General features: G+C 37.4%; 1 protein-coding gene and 1 long non-coding RNA gene across 4 annotated transcripts in view; both read right to left on the bottom strand.

Annotated features, from left to right (window-relative positions):
* Positions 1–3,903: 3,903 nt before the first annotated feature.
* Positions 3,904–27,156, bottom strand: part of Pnpla8 (patatin like phospholipase domain containing 8) — a 41,573-nt gene continuing 18,320 nt past the window's right edge. For all 3 annotated transcript variants that reach the window (XM_048339788.1, XM_048339786.1, XM_048339787.1), the window contains 6 exons: positions 25,077–25,171; positions 22,556–22,727; positions 18,946–19,003; positions 16,293–16,487; positions 9,890–10,085; positions 3,904–4,899 (listed from right to left, as the gene is read on the bottom strand). In XM_048339788.1, coding sequence (XP_048195745.1) covers positions 4,625–4,899; positions 9,890–10,085; positions 16,293–16,487; positions 18,946–19,003; positions 22,556–22,727; positions 25,077–25,171 — 991 coding nt within the window. In that variant the 3' untranslated portion in view covers positions 3,904–4,624. The remainder of the gene's footprint in view (positions 4,900–9,889; positions 10,086–16,292; positions 16,488–18,945; positions 19,004–22,555; positions 22,728–25,076; positions 25,172–27,156) is intronic.
* LOC125346877 lies at positions 13,796–15,496 on the bottom strand. The gene is made up of 3 exons (XR_007210056.1): positions 15,476–15,496; positions 15,228–15,269; positions 13,796–15,005 (listed from the first exon to the last, which is right to left on the bottom strand). It is a non-coding gene; the product is annotated as an uncharacterized LOC125346877 (long non-coding RNA).

Genomic DNA, 27,156 nt, shown 5'->3' with positions numbered 1-27,156 from the left:
TACTTGCAGAAGTGTTTGGTATAAATGAACTGAACAACTCATGGGGGGGAAAGGGAAAAGGGGAGGAGAGAGGGAGGAATGAGGGAGGAGGTAACAAACAGTACAAGAAATGTATCCAATGCCTAATGTATGAAACTGTAACCTCTCTGTACATGAGTTTGACAAAAAAAATTTTAAAAACTTTATAAAGACAGTACTTGATTTTTGGAAAAACTGACATAGACATATCATACCATAATCTATAATTTCCCACTAATACTAAAAGTATTCAAGCAATATCTTTCTTACTGTTGTCTTAGTTCTCTTACATAAAATAAGGATATTGATTATACCTCCTCTTTACAAAGTTGTGGTAGAGATTGACAGCAATAATGGAAGTTGTTACTATTACTAGAATTTTTTTGACATTTTGGACCACATAACCTATTCATACTAAATCAGACGGTTTAAAGTATACCTCACAGTTTGCACTGCCTAAAGTTTTTGCATATTGGGTCTGTTAATAAGGGTTTGGGTTTTTTTTTTTTTGTGTGTGTGTGTGTGTGTGTGTGTGGTACTGGGGTTTGAACTCAGGACTTCATGCTTCCTAGGCTGGTGATCTACCACTTGAGACGTTTCCCACTCTTTTTGTTGTGCTTAGTTTTGAAATAGGGTCCTGTTTTTTCATCCTGGTTGGCATGGACCAAGATCTTTCTATTTGTTTTCTATGTAGGTGGAATGCCAGGTGCACCACACCAATTGTTTTTTTATTGGGATGGGTGTCTTTTTGCCCGTGTGTGTGCGTGTGTGTGTGTGTGTGTATGTTTTCACACTTTTTGCCAGTACTGGGGCTTGAATGCAAGGTCTGTGATCACCTGGCTTGCTTGTTGAGATGGGTCTTATGTGGCCCACAACCACAATTCTCCTGATCTCTGCTTACCACCTAGCTGGGATGACAGTGCATGCCACCTTGCTGCCTAGGTATTGGTTGAGAAGGGGTGGAGGGGAGTCTCATGAACTTTTTGTCTGGGCTGACCTCAAACTGAGATCCTCTCATCCATGCCCCCTGAGAAGCTAGGATTACAGGAGTGAGCCACTGGCACCCAGCAAGTTAAAGCCTTTTATCATGAAGGGCAATATCACAGTCAATATACTTTAAAAAAAAAACCAAATTATCCAAACTAATAGTGCCTATCTGTGGAGTGTGGTGAATTTCAATCCACTGCCATGAGTGAATAAAGGTTACAGTGAACAAAGCAATCAGTGTGACTTCTGAGAGGCACATTTATCAAGCAGTTTAGCCCTGGGACATCTGTACTCTATAACTCTATTTTGGATGGTGGATAGCTTCTGCCAGGGACAGAACAAACTGTTTTTTTTCTTTAAGTGTGCGTTTCCTCCTTCCTATTTCCTAGTCATGAAAGAGTAATGGCTATAAATTTGCTTCAAGAAGTAAAATTAAATCAACAGTGCAGTTGTCTTTAAATTTGGCACAAAGACACATAAAATACACACTACAAAGAGTAATGAATGCAAAAAGACTTTGCTGGGTTCTAACCAAAATGGAATTTTACAAATAAATGGTCCTGCATCCTAACTCTGGGCAGAGGATAACTTCGTTGCTCACACTGTGTAGATAAACTGTAAAAGGGAGCAATGTTGGGGTGGAACAGTTCTTCAGGATGAAGAGTTGTCTCTCAGTGCATTACATAACCTTTGCCACTGCTGATCTTAAATGCCATGGAGTATTAAATGCCAGCAGTACCTCTACAGATCTGCAAATCCTTCTGGGGAGATGGGTAAGCCATTGCTGTAGAGAAGCATGTGTTATAGATAATAGAGATATTCACATAATTTTTGACTGATTTTCTTTTTTGAAAACTCTGAGGTCTTGAAGACTGAGATGACATTTCCTCATCAATTAAACCCAACATCTCTGACTCAGTTTTGGGAACTGGATTCGAAGTCACTTTCCAATATTCTAGAAAATGAATACTCTGCAAAGAGGGATGGAGTATTGCCAAGAGACAGAATTTATTCTCGTTCTATCACTTCCTATCTGTGATATCCTGCATCATCTTTGCTAAGAAAGGGATAATGTATTTATCTATGGCTTAACAAATGTATAAATATGTGCAAATCTTAGCTCAGTTCCTAGTAGTCAAAAGCCCTCAAATGTCAGCTGAATTGCCACATTATGGCTGATACTTAATAAATACTCCCAACTGACTAGAACTATTCTTAGGGTTATGTAAAATTATGGACTTCAAACTTTAGGGGTTCTACCTACTCCTTCAATTAGAAGCACTATCACATGGGAAAGAGAAAAACAGCTGTTTGCTAGCTAGTGTGGAGGGGGAGCTCAAAGGGAAGGCCTCTCTCCTGTCACCAAAAGCAAAAATGACTCACCTCTGCCCTCCTGTGCAGGCTTTTTGTGAGTCTTTCACTCTCAAAATTCCTATGACATCTAATTTCTCCCAAATAAAATGTGCTTGGGAAGGGAAGTGTCATTATAGCTCAGCAGGGATCCTCTGCTCACACTGGGAAAACCTATCCAATCCCGGGACCTATGGGACACCAGCCACCACCCCAGGGACTGATTCCTGAGAATGATGGGCCTGAACATGAAAATCATTTTATTCTATTTTTAAAATATAATTGAAGTGTTTTATAAAATAGGTATTCTTCCTTGAGAAAGGCAGACATCTGTATAGATAGATCTGTATAGTACTAGAAATTCATTTTTGTGACGCTTCCTATCTTTTATACATTGGCAGAATTTGCTTTTGGACAAAGACAAGCACTAGCCTCATTATAAAAAGAGCATCTCAGGTAAGTCACACGGGTCTTCAGAAAACCAGCTTCAGGTATAAATAGGAACAAATGAAAGCTAGTATACCACACATGTCCTTTCGTTGAGATGAAAACGCTGACATTAATGCCATGCTACATGGTTGAACAAAGGAGATGAGGCCAGAGTGCCTTGTGGATTGCACTGCTCAAGAGGAAAGCGTAACGAAGGGACAGAGTGAACTGGACACTTCAGCTGCAAAACAGGTTAGGGCAGAACTCGACCTTATGGTAAGATAAAATAAGTAAATTTCACACATTATTTATGCTCAAAAATTGTTTTAGGGCTGGGAATATGGCTTAGTGGTAAAGTGCTCACCTTGCATGCATGAAGCCCTGGGTTCGATGGCTCAGCACCACATAAACAGAAAAAGCCGGAAGTGGTGCTGTGGCTCAAGAGGTAGAGTGCTAAAAGGAAGCCATGGCCAGTGTTCAGGCCCTGAGTCCAAGTCCCAGGACTGGCATAAAATAAAACAGCTTTCAAAAAATTGTTATATTACAAAGAATTCTTAGGAGCATTCTGAATTCTAATCATTTGTACTTTTTCTTATACTTAAGTTATTCCAGTTGCTTGATAGCACATATTTGTATTCTGAAAGAAATATTTTGATTTTGGAAATCACTGTATATCACTTGTGCCTAAAACCCAGTAAGAAGTTACATATTCTTCACTAGTTTTCCTCATTTAATAAATTAAGTACCTAAAACCCAGACGCTGTTGATCTTTTTCAAGGTGACAAGGAGGGGCCGGTGTACAATGGGTCCATAATTAGCATCATACCTATCCCCCCAGTACTCTGAGGCACACCTCAGCACCTCTGAAACACCAAAACTTACTGAAAGCCTGCTAACAGGCTAGCTTTTGTTTATATATACAAGAGTACGTAAGTTTCCTTTCCTGCAAACATCTATACGTGATGTATTTACATGGTCTAAATCATATACACATATAAAACAGCACAAAGATGAGCTTTTTGGTACAAAAGAATGTTTTGAACTAATAGTTTAGATTCTGTGAAATCCAGGGGGCTGAAGAAGCTACTAAATTAAATGTTAAAAAATTACATTAACCTCTTACCATTATTTCAACAGTTTATTTATGTTAATGACAGGAATATTTTCTCATTAATTTTGTAACAGTGAGTGATAAGCTAGATGTAGAAAAGCTAACACACATCAGTACCTTGACATTTCAGAGAAAAAGGGTGTTACAATGGAAATTCATCTATCTTTTTTAACCAAACAATGTTGAAATAAGTAAATTTTTAATAGAAAACTGAATCTTGTTCTTTCATACTTTAAATGTAAAAGTATTTTAATAGAGAAAATTCCATTTTATGCATCAATTTAGATTACAATAAAGGTACTGGATTATAGAATGTATCAGCAAAAACACTGGTAAATGTAAAAACAAACTAGCTGGAGAAATTTCCACATAGGATAAAATCAATGATCACGTAAGTTCAACATGATTACAATGACTAAAACAAAAATACAGAGTATAATTTTCAGTTTCTGGTTTGGCACATATATTAATACATTTTCAAACATTAAACAATTTTACACCAGTATCTACTAAAACCAATTACCACAATAAAATTCCTAAAGCTTAGTTAACTATTAACATCTTAAAAACTAATTCCCACATGAATTTTGTAAGCAAGTATATCCTCTGTGCTGTGTAAGCTGTCTGCCTTAGGATTCTGCAGGATTAAAAAGTATTTCCAAGTTAGTTTAGGCTGAATCCCCCAATTCCTTTGGTGGATCTGGTCAGGCCCTTATTTGCATACACTCATCACAACTTTGAGAAGAATGGAAGGCCTTCATACATGTCAGTTTTTAACTTTATCCAATCATTAATTTTCTGCAGAGTTGTTTTTTCTTGACTTAGTATTTTTGCAAGTTTCTTCATCTTTTGTTCATTCCGTTCTATATACTTCAACCCTTCTGACTGCAGCTGATCCAGCTTTTCATTTCGACTTTCATCTAGAGGTATATTTTCACACATGACAGGATTGAATCTAAAGTATGTGTCAGGAGGTAACAGACCATCAAGCATTACATGAACTTCTGTTAAAACAAAAAGGAAGAAAGAGTGGAGACATTCTGCAATACTCTTATTAACTTTGTCTTCTTTTATAAGTACTTGTTTATTTCCCTCAAACTAATAGTACCAGAAACCCATAGTAAACAAAACTACCAAATAAAACCTACCTTCCAAAATACTTAATGTATTTTGCTAACTTAGGATACTTGCTTCAGCTTTCTCTTCTTTGTGGAAATGTCTTTCCAAACTTCCTTTTTTGGGGGGTGCAAGGCAAGAATTGTGTTTACTGGGATATAATTTACATTTAATAAATTCACCAATTTTAACTTAACTAATCATGCATATACATTGTGTAACTACTAACCCCCCCCCAAAAAAAAAACCTCACTATGTGAACATATTTTTCTTATGGGTACAAACCTAGGAAGAAAATTCCTGAGTCATATGGTAAAAAGTGTATTTTTTTTTTTTAAAGAATTGTCATGTAGGGGAACGTGGCTTAGTGGTAGAGTGCTTGCCTAGCATGCATGAAGCCATGAGTTTGATTCCTCAGTACCACATAAAAGAGAAAAACCCAGAAGTGGCACTGTGGCTCAAGGTGGTAGAGTGCTGGCCTTGAGCAAAAGTAGTTCAGGGACAGTGCCAGAACCTGAGTTCAATCCCCAGGATTGGCCAAAAACAAAACAACCCCTCCCCCCCCCAAAAAAAAACAACTGCCACACTATTTTCCAAAAAGAACTGCATCATTTTGACACTCATAATATTTGATACTGACATTAATAATGTGTTTATCAATAGCTGGACTTCAGTTCCAGTTTCCTGCTTAGTGTATACTTTTTTTTTTTTTTTGGCCAGTCCTGGGCCTTGGACTCAGGGCCTGAGCACCATCCCTGGCTTCTTCCTGCTCAAGGCTAGCACTCTGCCACCTGAGCCACAGCGCCCCTTTAGGCCGTTTTCCATATATGTGGTGCTGGGGAATCGAACCAAGAGCTTCATGTGTAGGAGGCAAGCACTCTTGCCACTAGGCCATATTCCCAGCCCGGTGTATAGTCTTGAAATAAGAAAGAGTAAGTCTTCCAGTTTTTTTTTTTTCTTTTGCAAATTGTATTGGCTATCCTAGGTCCTTTGGGAACTCTTCTGTAAGAGTTGTATTGAAATACTAGAAGGGTGATATTGATCAAGATGCACTGTGCTCAAATGGACATGTCAAATTGAAACCCTCTTGTACAAAGATAATTTTTTAAAAAGAGTTGCACTGACATTGATTCAACTTCAAAATGTTACAACTTCCAATTTCTTATGCTATATCTAACTTAGGCCTTTAAAGTCTCTCAGTAATGTTTTATCGTTTTCACTGTTCAGGTCTTTTCAATAGTATACTGTGCCAGGCATGGCAGTGCATGCTTATAATTCTAGCACTTAGGAGCCTGAGGTAGGGTCACCACAAGTTCTAGGCTAGCCTAGGCAACACGGAAATATTTTATTTCAAAAACATAAAGGGTGGGGCTGGGGATATAGCCTAGTGGCAAGAGTGCCTGCCTCGGATACACGAGGCCCTAGGTTCGATTCCCCAGCACCACATATACAGAAAACGGCCAGAAGCGGCGCTGTGGCTCAAGTGGCAGAGTGCTAGCCTTGAGCGGGAAGAAGCCAGGGACAGTGCTCAGGCCCTGAGTCCAAGGCCCAGGACTGGCCAAAAAAAAAAAACAAAACATAAAGGGTTAAGTGGTTTGTCTTTGTTATTTCCAATGTACCCTATGAAGTGATGCCTTTTTCTATTCCCTTTCTTCCCCATGGTTTCACCCCTGATGTCACTGTAACTGACTTTGGTACGCTGGGTATTGTATGTATATTTATTGGAAGTAGGGGAGGGTAACGCCAATATGGAGAGATGAAGGGTAAAAGGCGAACCAATGCAACCGCAATACTTACAAGACAATATGCTGTAAACCAACTGTACATCTCAGGGAAGGGTGGGGATAGAACCAGGGAAAGTGGGAGAAAAATGGAGGAGGTAATAACAAGTTTGATAAGAAATGTACTCACTTGTACTCACTGCCTTACGTATGTAACTGTAACTCCTCTGAACATTACTTTGACAATAAAAAAAGTTAAAAAAAAAAAACATACAGGAATAAGGAGTTGAAGGTATGGCTCAAGTGGTAGAGCCTAACAAGCAAGAAATCCTGAGATCAAACCCCAATTACTATAGAATAAATGAATTTTCAGATCCCCTTCATTGGGTTGAGAAAGTTCCCATATGTTCTTTGCTGTTTTGTTGTTTTTTTTTAATCATGAATGGATGCTGGATTTTGTCACATGTTCTTTCATAATCTAATGGGATGATCAATAGGGCAAATTATACTGACTTTGAAAAAATGTTAATCCTATATTCATGGGATGAACCTTACCTGGTCATGTAATGTTTTGAATATGTTGTTGAATTATGTTTATTGGTATTATTTCTAGATTTCTGTGAGTATATAAATGGGAAATACTGGTTAGTGGTTTTCTAGTTTTTGATTCTTTTTCTTGGTAATGTTTTTGTCTGACTTTGGTGTCAAGGTAGAACTGTATAACAGAAGCTGGGAAATGTGTCTCTTCTATTTTCTGAAAGTGTTTTTATAAATCTACTGTCAAGTATATCCTAAATTTCAAATACTACATGGTTTACCTCCAGTAGTTTGATTCATCTTCCATTTCTCTCATCATGCTATGTCTTTCTCCACCTTACTGAACATATACGTTTCTTCACACAAATGAACAAATCAGTATTTGACCAAAGACTCTAGCAGATTCTTTTGCGTATCTCTGGAACACAATCTGATGCTCATGAAGTTGCTTCCTCTGTGGTATTCTGGTACAAATTCTAGTTTCCTTTGCATCACTAAACACCAAATTCTGTTTCCTAAACTCTTAAGAGATTGGTCTGCTTTTAAAGTTCCTGTTCCATGCTACTGTTTTTTTTTAAAGTTTTTATTATAAAACTGATGTACAGAGAGGTCCATGCTACTGTTATCTAATATATGCAAAACACTGTTTTCTTCCATTACCTTGTGGTAGGAGGAAATATCTAGCCCTGCTATTTTGTCATGGTAAGAATGGAATGGAATATGTTCAAGCCCTGGCTGGGTGCTGGTGTCTCACACCTATAATCCTAGCTACTTATGAGGCTGAGATCTGAGGATCACAGTTTAGGCTAGCCTGAGCAGCAAAGCCTGTGAGACTCTTTCTCTCCAATGGACGCCCCTCCCCCCGCAAAAATAAAGCCAGAAGTGGAACTGTGGTTCAAGTAGTAGAGTGCTAACCTTGAGCAAAAAAGCTCAGAGACAGAGCCCAGGACCTGAGTTCAAGCCCCAGGAGTAGCACCAAAAGAGAGACAGAGTAAGAGAGAGTAAGAGAGAGAGAGAGAGAGAGAGAGAGAGAGAGAGAGAGAGACAGAGAGACAGAGAGACAGAGAGAGACAGAGAGAGACAGAGAGACAGAGAGACAGAGACAGAGAGACAGAGACAGAGAGACAGACAGAGAAGAGAGACAGACAGACAGAGAGAATGGGAGGAAGGAGGGAAGGAGGGAGGGAGGGAGGGAAGGAGGGAGGGAAGAAAGAAGGAAGGAAGGAAAAAAGAAAGGAAGGAGAAAAAAAAGAAGAAAAAGAGCCAAGCAATAGTGTGAGGCTCTGGAGTCCAAGTACCTCCTCCCCCCAAAAAAATATCCCAAAGAGATATTGTATTCCTATGCTCATTGAAGCTTTATTCACAATAATCAAGGGAAAAATATCTCTGAGGAAATAACCTTTGATCTGAGTATAGATCTGAATGAAGTGAGAGTCATGAGACTCCAGCACGTATCTGGGGAAAGAGCAGGAGGAGGGGAGAGAAGAGAGCAGAACAATAACCGAGAGGCCCTAAGGCAGGAGAATTCTCAGCAAGTATAAGAGTAAGAATTAAAGTGTGGCTGATATACTTTATGCAGGGACACACTGCCCTAAGTGATATATTTTCAAATACTAGTTATTAACAGTCTAGTAAATTTCAGTGAGTGAGGTTCTTGGGTTCTGTTAAGTGTGATGGGAAGCCTACAGGGTTTTCATAGGGGGAAGATGATTTGATTTACATTTTAAATGTTGTTGTTGTTTTTTTTTTTTTTTTTTTTTTTGCCACTCCTGGGCCTTAGACTCAGGGCCTGAGCATTGTCCCTGGCTTCGTTTTGCTCAAGGCTAGCACTGTACCACTTGAGCTACAGCGCCACTTCTGGCTTTTTCTATATATGTGGTGCTGAGGAATCAAACCCAGGGCTTCATGTATACAGGGCCAGCACTTTACCACTAGGCCATATTCCCAGCCCTTTAAATGCATTTTTATTGGACCACTCTTGCCTGTGTAAGTAGAGTATATTACAGGGGCAGCAGTATGCTTTGACACCAGACACAATCTAATTCCATACTAATTTGAATTCTTTTAGAGAGGGTAAGTGTACACTTGAATCAAGTTGACTTTTTTATTGTTGCTTTTATGTTTTTTAACTGGCTAGTGTCTTATATGCTATACCTGCTTTTGCTGTTTCTTCACCCATTAGCAGGTGAAGTACTACTACTCTTAAGTAGAAACCAGTCTCTATTGAGGTCAGTTAACAAGAAAGGGTAAGTAGGGCTGGGGATATGGCCTAGTGGCAAGAGTGCCTGTCTCATATACATGAGGCCCTGGGTTCGATTCCCCAGCACCACATATACAGAAAACGGCCAGAAGTGGCGCTGTGGCTCAAGTGGCAGAGTGCTAGCCTTGAGCAAAAAAGAAGCCAGGGACAGTGCTCAGGCCCTGAGTCCAAGCCCCAGGGCTGGCCAAAAAAAAAGAAAGGGTAAGTAGAGAGAAAGAAAACAAACATAAATTATCCCTTGGGCATGTGAAGCCCACAATACAGATACCATATACTCTTTTGCAGTTAAGATCTGCATTTTTTGGCCAAACTAAACGCTGTAAGTTTAAGTGTCTTAAGGAAGCGATGAATCAGACTTACCTTCTGTATCTGTAGCACTGTTGATAACATTAGAAAGTTTGGTTTTCAAGCTTGTATATGTTGCTGTGTTTCTCACATCACTCTCATAACGCCCAGTGCCCAAGGACACTATGCACTCTAATGGGACATCTGGCCAAAGACATTTACACTCGTGCATTGCCAACGCTGATGGGTTATTCAGAAGCAAGCCTCCATCCTGCAAAACAAGTTTTTTAAAAGAATCTTTTAAATAAGAAGTCACTACTACAAATAAGAAAACAAGAAGTATATTTTGAAAAAGGTTGATATTAAAGAGAAAATTAAAGAACATAACAAGCCAAACAAATTAAAGTGAATTAATTTGTTTTACATACTATAACTGTAGAACTCATGTGAAAACTCATCAGGCCTCATGAGGAAATTTTGTATTAAGCTTTCCTTCCCTATTTTGAACAACCTTTTGGAAGTTTTGCATACAATGACTAGAAATACTGATATGAACTGTATGCTTTTTCTTTTGTTGAAAACAGTGCCTCATTATGCACCCCAAGTCTGGTCTTCAACTAACAATCTTCCTGTCTTCCAGGAGTGCTGGTATTACAGATATGTACCATCATGCCCAGCTTCTGAACTGTTATTTTTTTCCCAATCCTGTGATTTGAACTTCTTTTGCTCGAGACTAGCACTTACCACTTAAACCACAGTCCTATTTCCAGCTTCTTCTATTTATGTGGTACTGAGGAATTGAACCCATGACTTCATGCATGCTAAGCCACATTCCCAGCCCTCTGAACTTTTTAAAAGACACATTATCTTTACTTAGTGGTTAATCAGATTACTAACAGAACCATGGTTCTACCAATTAAAACTAGTTCTTCTCTCCTGTGTAAAATATAACAAAATTAATTGTAAATTAATTGAACGTTTAATCAACATTATTTTAAAGAATTAAACAGTAAAAAGAGGGAAAAATATACCCATAAGGGTATTTTAAATGCATTAAAATAAAAGTATTTAAAATTTTGGTCAAGTATAACAAAATGCATTGCACAATTATATAAAATAGACCAGGAATGCAGCTTACTAGTAGAGCAATTGTGTCAGGCCCTGAGTTCAATCCCCCAGTGCTGCAAGAAAACAATAAAACCTCTATTTTACTTATTTATTTATTTAGGTTTTTTTTTTTTTTTTTGCCAGTCCTGGGGCTTGGACAGGGCTTGAGCACTGTCCCTGGCTTCTTTTTGCTCAAGGATAGCACTCTACCACTTGAGCCACTTCTGGCCATTTTCTGTATATGTGGTGCTGAAGAATTGAACCCAGGGCTTCATGTATATGAGGCAAGCATCTTGCCACTAGGCCATATTCCCAACCCAAAACCTCTACTTTTAAAATACATTACTTTATTAACTATTTTATTTAAAATACAGGGTTATATGTGAATATATACGAATATATAAAACTATATTCATATATGTACTCATACATATTCTTAGATATCTTTTGTTGGATATAAGACTGTATAGTTTGTCTCTTAATTCTCTGGAAAGTATCTATAAAGAAGAGCAAAAGTTTCTTAATTTTGATGAAATTCATGTTATCAACTTTATTTTATGGATTAATTCTGTGTAACTGCAAACAGTCTTCACCTAAACCCAAGCATCAATGTTTTTTTCCTACTTGTTTTTGAGATTAAGTGTACACTTAACTTTTATTTTGCATTTAGAACTATGATCTACTTTGAATAATCTCTGAATAAGGTGTGTGGTTTAAGGCAGGTTTTGTTTATTGTTTTTGCCAGTCCTAGGGCTTGAACTCAGGGCCTGAGCACTGTCTCTGGCTTCCTTTTTGCTCAAGGCTAAGCACACTGCCACTTGAGCCACAGCACCACTTCTGGCCATTTCTATTTATGTGGTGCTGGGGAATCGAACCCAGGGCTTCATGTATATGAGGTAAGCGCTTTTGCCAGTAGGCCATATTCCCAGCCCCAAGGCAGGTTTTTTGTGTTTTTTTTTTTAATCTATGGGAGAGACAGAGAGGAAGGGGTTGGAGAGACAGAGATAGAAATTGTGACACAGAGGGCTGGGAATATGACCTAGTGGCAAAAATGCTTGCCTCATATACATGAAGCCCTGGGTTAGATTCCTCAGCACCACATATATAGAAAACAGCCCAAAGTAGCGCTGTGGCTCAAGTGGCAGAGTGCTAGACTTGAGCGAAAAGAAGCCAGGGACAGTGCTCAGGCCCCTCAGTTCAAGCCCCAGGACTGCCCCCCCCCAAAAAAAAAAGAAAAAAGAAAAAAAAAGAAAAAGAAATTGTGACACAGACTGATATGATCAATGGTCCCAACAGAATTTGTTGAAAAGTCTGTATTTTCTCTGTTGAACCTCTTTTACATCTTTCTGTTTTGTATTTTTGTCAAAGATCAAATGCCATACATGTAGGTCTCTAGTTCTGGACTCTATTCTGTTCTATTCATCTGTATTATCTGCCTTAATGTAAATGAAACAGTCATGATCACTATACTTCTATAGTAACAAGTTTTTAGGTTGGGTAATAGGATTCCTCTAATCTTGTTCTCTTATTTTCCCTGAATTGTTACTTTAATTTCTATTACTTTTCATATAAATTTAAAAGCTTGATTATATAATTCAAAGAATCCAACTGAAGGGGTTTTTTTTGTTGTTGTTGTTGTTTGCCCTTCCTGGGGCTTGAACTCAGGGCCTGGACACTGTCCTTGAGCTTTTTGCTCAAGGCTAGGCTAGCATTCTACCAGTGCCACTTCCAGCTTTTTCTGTTTAGGTGGTACTGAAGAATTGAACCAAGGGCTTCATGTATGGTAGGCAAACACTTTACCAGTAAGCCACATTCCCAGCCTCCAACTGGAGTTTTGATTAGTATTACATTATATCTATAAATCACTTTGGGAATAAACATTTTACTGTGTTAGACTTTCAATCTCTCTATCACTTACTATTTATCTGCAATACCTGTATTTCTTTAACTAGTATTTTGTTGTTTCCAACATATAGAATCTTTATCTGTTTTTTTTTTTTGTTGTTGTTGTTGTTGTTTTGTCAGTCATGGGGCTTGAACTCAAGAAGACTGGGTACTGTCCCTGAGCTTTTGTGCCCAAGGCTAGCACTCTACCACTTTAGGCCAGTGTCACTTCCAGTTTTCTGGTAGTTAATTGGAGGTAAGAGTCTCATGGATTTTCCTACCTGGGCTTGCTTTGAAACATGATCCTTAGATCTCAGCCTCTTGAGTAGCTAGGATTACAGGCGTGAGCCACCAGTGCTGGTTTTTTTTTTTCATTCATTCATTCATTCATTCATTCATTCATATATATATATAATGAATAAGTATTTTTTGTTTAAATTTGGGTTTACAATTATTGTTTTTATATAGGAATATAATAGGTTTTCCCAGTTTCCTTTCTTTATGGAAAATTATTAGCACAACACCAGTATCAGTTTTATTGCTCTCTGGCTTGAAGGCCCCATGAAAAAACGTACAGGATGCCAGGCACCCTTGTAATTCTAGCTACTCAGGAGGCTGAGATCTGAAGATCATGGTATAAAGCCAGTTTGGGTAGGAAAGTTTGTGAGACTCTTACCTCCAAATTAACCACCCCAAATCCAGAAGTAGTACTGTGGTTCAAGTGGTAGAGTGCTAAATTTGAATAAAAAAGCAAAGTGACAGTGCCCAGCTCCAGGATCAGCACAAAATCCAAACAAAGTAAAAGAACAACAACAACAACAAAAACCATTCATCCGAGTTTTGTTCTAGCTTAATACACTACTGTTACAAAAATTTTCCATAAAATATAAAATAGAAATACCTTTCATCTTTCCATTAGTTTGTACTTGGTTATTTTATAGGTGTGGAAGTGTTTGTTTTAGCATTATAAAGCAACCTTCTCACACATAAGCATCTTAAATAATACTTGAGTTATGTCACTGAGATCACACTAGAAGGCAGCTATATAGAAATGTCTCAAAATACTAACCACATTTCCCAGAGAATATTAACTGCCTCTTTAGATTACAAAACAGCTAGTCTGAGGCTCATGGACAATTATTGCAGTGTATGTCACTCATCACCAATATAAATAGCTTAATGTTTTTGAAATTACAGGGAAAAGTGGGACCTGTGGGTTCTCAGAAAAGCAGTTTGGTTTCATTTCCCATTGCTTACTCTATTCTCCATTTCGGTATAGATTGTTTATTGTCACTTCCAATCTAATTTCTACCTCCTTTGACTTACTGATCTCCATCCCTTGACCACATCCCTGAAATTGGAATGTGCCTTATGTTCCCATACTGTTCACTAGAAAGAGACATCCTTTTAAAAGAATCTCTTATCAACATAAGCATATTTACCCATAAGCCCATATTATTTCAGGCCTCTGAATCTTTCCATTCATGTCTCTTTGTGGCTGAGATGTGCCTGATTAGCAACAATCACTGAAACCTGAACAGCAGAAACTGGCCCGTGAATAGTCCGAGTCTGAGACAAAAATAACACCTTGTTTGCCACCTGCCAGACAGGAGTTAACCAAAGAACAGTGAAGCCTCTGTTCCTTGACTGGGCTCAGAAAGAGAGCAATTTGTTTCAACAAAATGAGAAAAGGAGAGCATACATTCTAGGTCTTGGGCTTATTTTTGTTATTGATTCAACAAAGTGAATTTTTACAGAGTGCATCTTAAACACTCTAAGTAGAATGGCAGGGAATATGCAGCAAGGAGCGAAATCCTAAACATATTGAAGTGTAATCTAAGAATGTGAGAACTAGTGGCTGAGTGCTGCAAGGTTACACCTGGAATCCTAGCTACTCTGGAGGCTGAGATATAAGGAGAGCAGTTTGAGGTCCAGCCAGAATAGAAAAGTCTATGGGTATCTTATTTCCTATTAAGAAGCAAACAAAACAAAAAAAAAAAGAAAAGGAAGTAGAAGTATGGTTCAAGTGGTATAGCACCAGCCTACAGAAGATTAAAAAAAAAAAAGCTAAGCAATAGCCCAAGGCCTCAAGGCCATGAGTACAAGTCGTAATATCGGCAGAAAAAAAAAAAACCAACAATAATTTAAACTGCTCAAAAGCTTTGTTTTCCTATCACTTTATTAAAATTTTGAATTAAGACTTTCATAATAGGGCTGGGGATATGGCCTAGTGGCAAGAGAGCTTGCCTCATATACATGAGGCCCTGGGTTCAATTCCCCAGCACCACATATACAGGAAATGGTCAGAAGTGGCGCTGTGGCTCAAGTGGTAGAGTGCTAGCCTTGAGCCAAAGGAAGCCAGGGACAGTGCCCAGGCCCTGAGTCCAAGGCCCAGGACTGGCAAAAAAAAAAAAAAAAATACTTTCATAATAGGAGAAATGTGACAGACAAAATTTAAGTGAATCTGGGGCTGGGAATATGGCCTAGTGGCAAGAGTGCTTGCCTTGTATACATGAAGCCGTGGGTTTGATTCCTCACACATATAGAAAACGGCCAAAAATGGTGCTGTGGCTCAAGTGGCAGAGTTCTAGGCCTTGAGCATAAAGCAGCCAAGGACAGTGCTCAGGCCCTGAGTCCAAGCTACCCCCCCCCCCAAAAAAGTGAATCTACATACGGAAAAGCAATAAGCTACTAGAAACATTCAACTTTATAATTTAATCATAAATTTAAGACAGCTTAACTGTGGATAGCATTCTGTTACTAGCAGCTGTGATATCAGCCTAATTACTTAAGACTAATTCTTTGTTAAATGGAAATAGTTGTCTCAAAAAGCAATGAATTAATGAGACAACATATGCAAAGCAATAAAATATTTGGCACATAGCTAATTTAGCCCATGTTTATCATTATTCTACTATATTGCTTCCTTCAAAGTATGCACTCCAAAACCACCGAAACAGATCAGCCTGTACTTTGTTATAATATTTCATTCTTATTTTCTTCTTGTTTGTAAAGGGGCTTGAACTCAGGGCCTGGGTGCTGTCCCTGAGCAAATTTTTTGCTCAAGGCCAGCATTCTACCACTTGAGGCATAGCTCCACTTCCAGTTTTTTGTTGGCTAACTGGAGATAAGAATCACATGGACTGGGCTTTCAACAGGGATCCTCAGACCTTAGCTCCTAAGAGGCTAAGAAGAGGAGAGAGGCTAAGAAGAAGCTAAGAGGAGAGAAGGCATGAGAATCCCAGTGCCTCACATTATTTTTCACCAATAAAACTATTGTAACTGGCTATGAATCACTATATGAAACACACACACAAAATTATCCAAATTATACTCTCATGTCAGAAGGCTTATTAAGAAAAACAAAAATATTCCTGGCTTGCCTGTCTTTTGACATGAGAACATGATGTTTCCTTAGTTATCTTTGTGAACTTCTTTTAATCATGCAAAGATTGCAGAGTTAAGATACCCATACATGTTAACTTACTTGATGAAGATCGTTTCCCAATACATATTCTGCGAAGTAGCCGGGAGCAGCAGATGAGGCTCTAATTGCTTGCCACATTTTATACTGACAGCCACCCAAATAATGAGAGTTGATTCCAGGAAAATGACCATAGTTTCTAAACACAAAAGCTTTTGGTGCTATCCCTCTGTTTACTATGGTACTTACAGCAGCTACCTAGGGAATTAAAAAGTACAATTCAACTGTAAGTAGCAATGTTTGAGATCTGTAAAAATTAAATACTATTTAGTCTCATGAATGAGTTATCCTCATGAATTAACTTCAATAAGATCTAAGTGAAAACTGTTCATATAAATATTTCCTAATAGAATAACATATTTAAGGACTGAGACAATTCTGAGACATATCATGAGTAAAATAAAAAATACATGACTTTTCATTTGGTTTAAAAATACACACTTGATTTAAAAGCATACACATTTTTAGGTCTTTATATAATAAGTGAAACAACAGTAGTTACAATTAATGAAAACTAAAAACAAGTAAAATATTTTCATAGTATCATTTACATTGGTTTTTGTTTGTGTTCTTTGAAAGCATTATAACTTTAGTAAAGCTATAACATATATATTATGTAAGTGCTCAAAGATTTCAGGACATTAAAACTAGGTAGCTAGATAGTACATATTCGAAGTTCCTGTAAGTTATCTGTGTCTTTAGATAACAATGGATAAGAATTAGCTATATACTAAAATCCAGAGTCTATGCTTGGGATACAGATACTTGATTTTAAAAAAAATGTATGTGTGGTTGCTCTGTTTACCAGGATGAAGTACTTTTTGATATGGCTCAAGTTTCCCTACAATCACATCAACTTTTATGATCTGGAAGCAAGAAAGCCAGCAAAAATAGCTCTGGATATACAGGGGAACAAACCCAATATGTAAGCCACATCCCAGGGTCCCCTCCAAAGGAACTAGACTGCTTCTTTATCATGGTCTGTAAGACCAAGAGTGGTCTGATCAGCCCACTGTTCCAGTCTCAGCCCACATGCTGCCCTGGATCTTTGGCTCTAGTCTGCAGGAACTCTTTTAGTTCCTGGAATTCTCTGACTCCTCTCGCACAGGCCATTCCTTTTGTCCCCTTGCCAGTAATGCTCCTACTCAGCAGCCTTCACAATGAGAACTCACAGAGCAGCCTTCCCTTGCGTCTCTTTAAATATATGCTTCCAGAGAAGTAGTGTGTGTCATAGTGCTTACTTCAGGAAACTCTACAGACTCTCTGTGATTACTTCATAGATAGTTATGGCACTTTGAAAGGCTGTAAATTCCTCTATGTTTGTTCACTACTATGAGTTATTGCAGAATGAATTCAAGTATGAAAATGCCAAGTTCAAGAGAAACAAGTGTTACTTGATACTTTTATCATTCCAAGTTATCATCTGAGAATAAATAACATGCTGCATGTTTTATATATGTATAAATATGTAAATTATACTCTAAAAATTATTATTAGTATTACTCATTAAAGAACTCAAGCCATACTCCGACCATCAAGTTTCAAAAACTTAAGGAGCTACTCTGAGACATACCTAAATGATATTAAACATTTTTAATTGGGAATCTATTTAAACATTAATATTACCCTACATTTGGCACATACATTTGCCTTTAAAAGCTACAGGATTTAATTATATCTTTTTTGTTGTTGTTCAGTCCTGAAGCTTAAACTCAGGGCCTGGGCACTGTCCCTGAGCTTTTTTGGTTAAGGCTATCACTCTACCAGTTGAGCCACATGTCCACTTGTGACTTTTTGGTAGTTTATTGGAGATAAGAGTCTCTCGAACTTTCCTGTCTGGGCTAGATTTGAAACTTGATTCTCAGATCTCAACCTTCTAGGAGGTTGAGTATAGCTAGGATTACACTCATGAGCCACTGGTGCCCAGCTTAATTATTTCCTTAATAACTAGATTTGATGAAAATAGTAGTGATAAAAATAATTCTTCCATATTTTCAGTCTCAAACTTCCATGATCTTAAACTTGTTATACTTTTACCAGATATAGAAAAGAATTAATGATCACAATATCTTCATAGAATGACCCAAAAGATAAAGAATTAATACTTTAGTAGAAAAAAACTCCTGAGAATTTGTCTCCTTAAAAAAAAAAAAAAAAAAAAAGCTAGCTGGGCACTGGGGCTCATGCCTGTAATCCTAGCTACTCAGGAGGCTGAGATCTGAGGATTGAGGTTCAAAGCCAGCCCAGGGAAGGAAAGTCCATGAGACTCTTATCTCCGATTAGCCACAATTAGCCAACAGAAAACCAGAAGTGATGCTGTGGCTCAGCTCAGGGATACCACCCAGGCCCAGAGTTCAAGTCCCATGACCCACTTAAAAAACCTCTTAGCTTAGGGTGAAAACTGTCAAAAGCTTGTTTGTATATATGAAAATAGAGATCAATGAAACTTGTTTCAATAATTTAAGAGGGAAGTAGGACGAGTGAGAGTTAGATAGAAGGTTTAGTTGACTGGAATACACTGTACAAATGTATGAAAAATGTCATAATGAAATCCCCCCACCTATACAACAAGATGATTTAAAAAATAAAAAGATCACCAGAATAAGTGTTTTCACCAGTTCTTGTTCCAACTAGACGTTATATTTAAGAAACTTACCTTAGTGCACATAGGATTTCTTGCTGTTTCAATCATCAGTGCAGATCCCATTCTATCCCTTTATTAAATGAAAATAAATGCAATATATCAAAACGACTTTTAACTTAATAATTAATAAACATAATTTCTGTTTTCCCACAAATTGTGTTAAAAGGAACAAGACAGAGCATAGTCAGTCTCCTTTAAGAGTTTTATAATCAGTTAATACATATTAAGCAATATTCAGTTACTTATTAACCTCTCAAACTATAAGTATCTATAGTAATCAAAATGATGTAAACTGAAACACTAATTTCAACTCTCAAACTGGTGTGTGTGTGTGTGTGTGTGTGTGTGTGTGTGTGTGTGTGTGTGTGTTTGTTCTTGGTTTTTTTTTTTGGTGCTGGTTCTGGGGCTGGAGCTCAGGGCCTGAGTGTTGTCCTTGAGCTTTTTTTTGGGGGGTGGGGGGGCTTCAAGGCTAGCTCTCTAGCATTTGAGCTACAGCTCTACTTTTGGCTTTTTCGTGTTTAATTGGATATCAGTCTCCTGGACTTTCCCTCTGTAAGCTGGCTTCAAATGGTGATTCTCAGGTCTTACCCTCCTGAGTAGCTACAGCCATAGTCCACTAGCACTCATTTTAAACACTAAATTGGTGTTCATGATGCACAAATTGATGTTGAAAGATGACTAAGGTAGGACTATTTTTGGCAGACCGATGTATATTATACATACACATGTATACTTATGTAGCTATATTGTATATATACATATACATACATATTGGTATATATAATACACACATATATGTATACACACAGGTACATATAGACAGACACAGTTAAAAGAGTTTAAAAACATGTATATCATGTTGTGACCCAAGATTTCACTTTAGAAATTTCTCCTAAACAGTTGCTGGGTTATAGGCCTACTTGGGACTGAGAGTAGGAGAAATGTGGTTCTAGGCCTCTCATCCTATAGGTGTTGCAGTGGTATGTGTCTATGATACTAAGCTATATAGGAGGCTCAGATATGGAGGCTCAAAGTTTCGGGCAGCCCAAGTATAAAGTCATGAAATTCCATCTCAAAAGAGGGAAGCCAAGGGCTGGGAATATGGTCTAGTGGCAAAAGTGCGTGCCTCATATACATGAAAGCGCTGGGTTCGATTCCTCAGCGCCACATATATAGAAAATGGCCAGAAATGGCATTGTGGCTCAAGTGACAGAGTGCTAGCCTTGAGCAAAAGAAACCAGGGTCAGTGCTCAGGCTCTGAGTTCAAGGCCCAGGACTGGTTAAAAAAAAAAGAGGGAAACCAGATGGGGTGTAATGTACCTGTCATCCCAGCTATTTTGGGGAGCTTTAAAATAGGCAAATCTAGGATCAAGTGTGTGGCTGGGTAGGAAATGAGATCCTATCTCAAAAATAACTGGCAAAAAACAGGACTGGTGACATGGCTTAGTGGAGCATTTGCCTAGCAAGGGCAAGGCCAAGTTCAAAGCCCAGTAATCAGCTCTGCACCCCACTCCCAAATATATACCAAAGATATAATTAGAGGGTTGGGGACATGGCTCAAGCAGTAGAGTTTTGCCCTAGCAAGCTCAAGGGCCTTGGTTCAATCCTCAGGACTATACACATAGAACGATCAAATTAAGAGACAAGTAGAGATGGAGGATGTCCACCTAAAAACTTTATTTTGGACGATAAAAACACGGTAGGTATCCTTCAGAAGTACTATTGTTCTCCAACATGAAAAGTGTTAAATAATGGCATATTCATGAGGATGAATAGGGTGAAGTTGCTTATTCAACTCTATGTATGAAAACATAACTATGAAATCTGTCCAAAAGGGGAAGTGGAATATAGGAGAATGACAGAGGTGATAGTGATGCATTATACACATTTGTGGAAATGTCATGATGACCTCCTCTTCTGTACAACTATCAATATGCTAGTAAACATGGTATATCAAAAGATAAAACCATGAACAATTTTCAAAACTATTAATGACATAAGAAATTATTTCTGTTAAATGCCAACAGGTATTATCTTCCAAATTTTGAAGAGGATAAACAGTCACACACTCACTTGCCTGTAGGAACTTCTATGGAGAAATACTAACAATGCCTTTCATAGGTAAACATTATTGTTTTAATATAGTCTCTATTTCTATATGATTGTTTAAAAAGACATTAAAGTTTGAGCCAATAATCATTCCTCTTATAAACTAATTTACTGCTGGGCGCTGGGGGCTCATGCCTGTAATCCTAGCTTCTCAGGAGTCTGAGATCTGAGGATAGTGATTCAAAGTCAGCCTGGGAAATAAATTTCATGGGACTCTTATCTCCAATAAACTACCCCACCCCAAAATAACTGCCCCCCCCCCACCAAAACCGCCAGAAGTGATGCTGTGGCTCAAGTGGTAGAGCACTTGCTTTGAGGGACAGAGCCCAGGCTTAGAGTTCATGCCCAGGACTAGTAAAAAAAATAAATAAATAAACTAATCTGCTGATGTATTCTAAAATGTGGGAAGTTTATTTCCTACTACAATAGCACTGCTCACAATCACACAAAAATTATAAAGAACAGAAACACCTTTAGTATCCATAAATATCTTAATAGAAATGATTAAGAAAATATGGTTCTGACATACTTTAGGATAAAGTGTAGTGTTCAAAACGTCAGCAGATTTTAATAAAGTCAAAAAGAGAAAAGCTTACAAGTTTAAGACACTATAATTTCTGCTGTACAAAGAGTATATAAAAATATGTATGATCCAGCAAAAGCAAAATACACTGTAAGGTCTATAGCTTTCAACAACAGGATTATGAGTGATTTTTTTTTTTTTGGTTTCCACATTATGCTTATATTTTAAATTTCCAGATAATACCTAATCTTTTAGAATAATGACTTGAGGTAAAACTAAGATATACCAAGCAAAAACCATAGTATATAAATATGGTCTATATACAACATGGTTTCACTTTTTTTTTTTGCCAGTTCTGGGACTTGAACTCAGGCCTGAACACTGTCCTTGGCTTCTTTTTGCTCAAGGCTATCAACCTACCTCTTAAGCCACAGCACTACTCTGGCCTTTTCTATATATGCGGTGCTGAGGAATTGAACCCAGGCCTCATGTATGCGAGGCAAGCACTCTCCCACTAGACCATATTCCCAACCCAGCTTTCATATTTTTAAAAAAAGCAAATTATAGCTTATATTACATATAAATTTCACAAACAGGAAGCCTTAAATCTATGACTAAAATAGGATTTACAAAACCAGTAACAAACTTGATGGTAGAGACAAGAGGGGAAAAATGAAGGAGAATAAGAAAGTGATGAGGAAGCATTATACTGACTTAGAAAATTGTAGCTTCCTTGTACAATGACTTAATAATTTATGTCTTTTTTTGTTTTTTTGGGTACTGGGGATTGAACCCAGTACCTTGTACTTGGTAGGCAAGCACTTTGCCACTGAGCTACATTTCAGCCAATGACTTAATAATTTAAAAAACAGTAACAATGTTTATGTCCAACTAGTGAGATAAATATTTCTCTGTATTTTCTGTACATTTCAAATCATAATATGCAGAAAATCTACACAATGAGAATATTTTAAAAAATAATCAACTTACTTAAGAATCTTTTCCCACATCTGACTGTCATAAAATGCATGGCTCCAACTCATTTTGACTGTTCCAAGAATCACATTTTGGGAAAATACGTCTGATCCTAATTTTCGATAAAGTTCCTCACATTCATCCAAAGGCATATGAAACAATCCCAGCATAAAAGCCAAAATGGCACCTGAAAAAATTTTTAGTTTTAATAAGCATTGATGTTACTTAAGATCTTATAATCTAAGTTGCCCTGAGTTACAAATTGTTCTTAAACTCTAGCTTTGATATCTTACATGGCACTGGGGACAAATTACTTCACTGAGCCCCAATGGGGATAAATTATAAAGTTCATACACCAAGATAACACAGGTCCTAAAAGAATTAAATGTTACCCCAAGATGATAATGGTAATAATCTTAAACAATATAAAAATACAGTTTTATACTTAATATGTAAGAAAAGATTTCATAAGAGATAAAAGACCTTACTAACATTAGTAAATTACTTAGGTTTAGTCATAAAATACATTTTATTTGGCAACTCACCAATTCATTAAGCAATTACTCCTTCAGGTTAGTCCTAGAACCAATGTAATTAAAGAAATTAGGTACTCTAGGATGTCCTTTTAAATAGCTGATTTCATATCCTAGTTGCAGCTGGTAGGATATACTGCCACCTAGTGTGCCTAACCAGCCTAATCCTAAACTGAAGAGAGAAGGGAGGAGAAAGCTTCAGGGAAAGGAGAGAGGACAAGACAGGGCAAAGATAAGCATATCTCAGTACTTAACCCAAGATGACAATAGAACACAAAGCAGAAACAAGAAATATTATCATATATTATAGATACTCATATATTTTATTACAGTTGGCATCATTCCAATAAAAGATTAGACTAATTATGCTTTAAAGATATATTATGGCGGAACATAACAATTAATTATAATTTGTAGAAATCTAATTAACACATCAAAAATTCTTAAAAATTAAATTTTTAATCTTAAAGCAGAACTACTATAAATAGTACTATATACCACTTTCCTATATGAGATATTAAAAAGCTGAATTACGTTTACTAAGTTAGTAAAGGCATTAACCTTAAACTAAATGTTTAACTTCATCGCAGGTACAAACTTGGGATGTATTTACAAAATGGAAAACTGCAAGTTAAAGTGAATGCAAGTGAAGACATGATGGAAAAGACAAGGTGCTAAATTCACAAATGTACATTTATATAAACTGATTTGAGATTCTCTTTACAGAGCAGTCCCCTAATAACGATGGAGCCAAAGCAAGAAGTTGGCTTGTAGATATGTTTAAGTGTTGCATTGCTAGGTCCATCCTACAATTTAACAGAAACAGTTTTCTGTAATCCTTAGCTATTCAGGAAGAGATCTGAAGATCTCAGTTTGAAGCCAGCCTGGGGCAGGAAAGTCCATGAGACTCTTATCTACAATCAACCATTAAAAAGCTGGAAGGGGAGTTATAGCTCAAGTGGTAGAATGCCAGTCTTGAGTAAAAATGCCAGCCTTGTGTAAAAAAGCTAAGGGACAGCACCCAGGTCCTGAGTTCAAGTCACAGTACCAGCACCCCCCACCCCCAAAAAAACCAGGAAGCCAGGAAAGCAGGAAGGAGGGAGGGAGGGAGGGAGGGAGGGAGGGAGGGAGGGAGGAAGGAAGGAAGGAAGGAAGGAAGGAAGGAAGGAAGGAAGGAAGGAAGGAAGGAAGGAAGGAAGGAAGGAAGGAAGGAAGGAAGGGGAAGGAAAAGAAAAGTTCCAATTTTGCTAACATCCCAAGGAAGTAGTGCTCCTGTAACTCTACTCCAATGGACTCCTTGTAGAGTCCACTCATCTCTGCAACTACTCTCATCACTTAGTCTTCAAAAATGAGAACTGGGAAATTCCACTTGTGAATATTTCTCACACTCAGTACTAATAATGTAAAGATATCTTTTGGTTTTACTGTAAATATTTAGAATTACTTTTATAATTCAAACGAATAAGAAAAAGGAACAGATGGTAAACCAACAACATGAGAAATTAAGTCCAACAGTAAAATATACAGTAACAACTACCCTAAATTACTTTATTTCCTCTATGTAAGCATGGAATATGTATATCAACTAGCAGTATTAAATAGCTTTTTACAAACAGACATATTTATTGACTTACATTTTGGGTTTAAACAACCACCTAAAATGATGTAGGAATTAATCTCATTGACAGGGTCTCTTCACAAAAAAAATCCAATCATTAATTTTCTATTAGTTCAAGTACATCTCTCCTTGCAGTGAAAATACTTACAGAACAATAATTTGTCTTTGTCACAATGGATTGAAACAACCACAAAAGCACATTGAAAGCTACTTTCAAATATTAACTATTCATAATGAATATTTTAAAACTTCATTAAGCCAAAGGTTATTTATTGAAACATGAAACTAATATCCATCATCTCAGCCTCAAGCCTAAGTGTTCAATACTCTTTTACATAATGCACTGTTGGAATTTAACACTTAAATATGATAAAAAAAAAATTACCTGTGCTTACACCACAAATGTAATCAAAGAGCTGATGAATTGGCTTCTGAGTAAGCTCAACTAATTTCCGAAGTGTCTGAAGAGCAACTACACCCCTACAAAACACATTAAATGCAAAATGAGAATTGTAGATTAATTCAATGGAATAGATCAATTCTATAAGTTACTTTTGTAGTTTATATGCTACCATGACAACTAATTTTTTTTTTTTTTTGGCCAGTACTGGGACCTGGACTCAGGGCCTGAGCACTGTGTCCCTGGCTTCTTTTTGCTCATGGCTAACACTCTGCCACTTGAGCCACAGCGCCCCTTCTGGCCATTTTCTGTATATGTGGTGCTGGGGAATTGAACCCGGGGCCTCATGTATACAAGGCAAGCACTCTTGACCTTAGGCCATATCCCCAGCCCCATGACAACTAATAATACAAATCAGCATCAGTAAAAATTGCCTGACTGAATTTGTATGATCACTTTTGAAAATCTATTATCTAAATGATTTAAAATGCGTGCTATAACAATACACATACACATTTGTATTCGTAACCTCTTTAAATAAATATATAAAGATGTGTCAGTGTCAGATATTTTTGCAAACACTTCAACTCTGAAGATCACTTAAAACCTTCTCTCAGCAGCCTTAAGTTACCATACATTGACTCTTCTTTTTTTTTTCCTGTCAGTGATAGGACTACAACTCCGATTCTAGGCACTATCCCTAAACTCTTTCACTCAAGACTAGGGCTCTACCACTTGGAGCCACAGTGCCACTTGTGGTTTTCTGGTGGTTAACTGGAGAGAAGTCTTATAGCCTTTCCTGCCTGGCTGGTTTTGAACTGTGATCCTCAGCTCTCAGCTTCCTGAATAGCTAGGATTACAGGTGTGAGCCACCCATGCCCAGCCGGCATAACATAGTTGGTACTTAAGACACATATATTAATGTTGTATGATTTTGATTAGTCTATTTTAAGCTCTCTTTTATTTATCTAAGCTTTAAAATTCAACAAACTTAAGACAATCTTCAGCATTAAGGGTAAGTTAATGCTCCTGACTTATTATTTCTGGATCTTTTTCAAGGGCAGTAGATAGCTTGAATGTACAAATATAAAATAGTCTAGGAAGTGTAGGCCAATGTAGGATGTTCCATATGTGTGGACAATTCTTTTTTTTTTTTGCCAGTCCTGGGACTTGTACTCAGGGCCTGAGTATTGTTACTGGCTTCTTTTTGCTCAAGGCTAGCACTCTACCACGTCTGCCACAGCACCACTTCTGGCTTTTCTATATATGTGGTGCTGAGGAATCAATCCCAGCACTTCATGTATATGAGGCAAGCACTCTACCACTGGCTCTATTCCCAGACCTGTGGATAATTAATATCAAGAGAATATACAAAAACTTCTATTGCTAAAAACAAGGCATGGGGCATGTGAGCATCAGAACACAGTGGTAGTTAGCTAACACAAAATAAAATTTACAGTTTCAAATTTTGCCTTGATACTAACAAAAAATCGTTAGAAAGTTTTCTAAGATTAAAGTAGAAAATAAAATAAAATTCAAAGGGAATACCAAAATTGAGAGACAAAGGGTAAAATAAGAGAAACAACAACAAAAGCAATACTTGCAAAACTGTTTGGTGTAAGTGAACTGAACACCGCAGGGGGGGAAAGGGGGAGGGGGGAGGGGGGTATGAGGGACAAGGTAACAAACAGTACAAGAAATGCATCCAATGCCTAACGTATGAAACTGTAACCTCTCTGTACATCAGTTTTACAATAAAAACTTTTAAAAAAATAAAATATATTGATTTTTTTTTATAAGTGAGACAAATAATTAAAGATATGGTTGGGAAAGTAGCTTAGTGTGACAACTAAAACTATTTTTAGACATCACCAAGTATCATTTTATGGGGCAAAATCACCTCCAGTGGAAAATCCAAATGTACAGATCCAAAGCTACCTCTACCTAATTTTCCCTACATTTCCTCACTCTAATTTCTTTTATGTATAACTCTTACTCTCTAAGATGATTTATTGGTCACAAATGTCTTTTTCACCATTATCTCTTCTTACTTAAAGTAGGCATC

The sequence above is a fragment of the Perognathus longimembris genome, chromosome 2 (assembly GCF_023159225.1).
Source record: "Perognathus longimembris pacificus isolate PPM17 chromosome 2, ASM2315922v1, whole genome shotgun sequence".
Lineage (NCBI taxonomy): Eukaryota > Metazoa > Chordata > Mammalia > Rodentia > Heteromyidae > Perognathus > Perognathus longimembris.
This window is presented reverse-complemented; position numbering and strand designations above follow the sequence as displayed.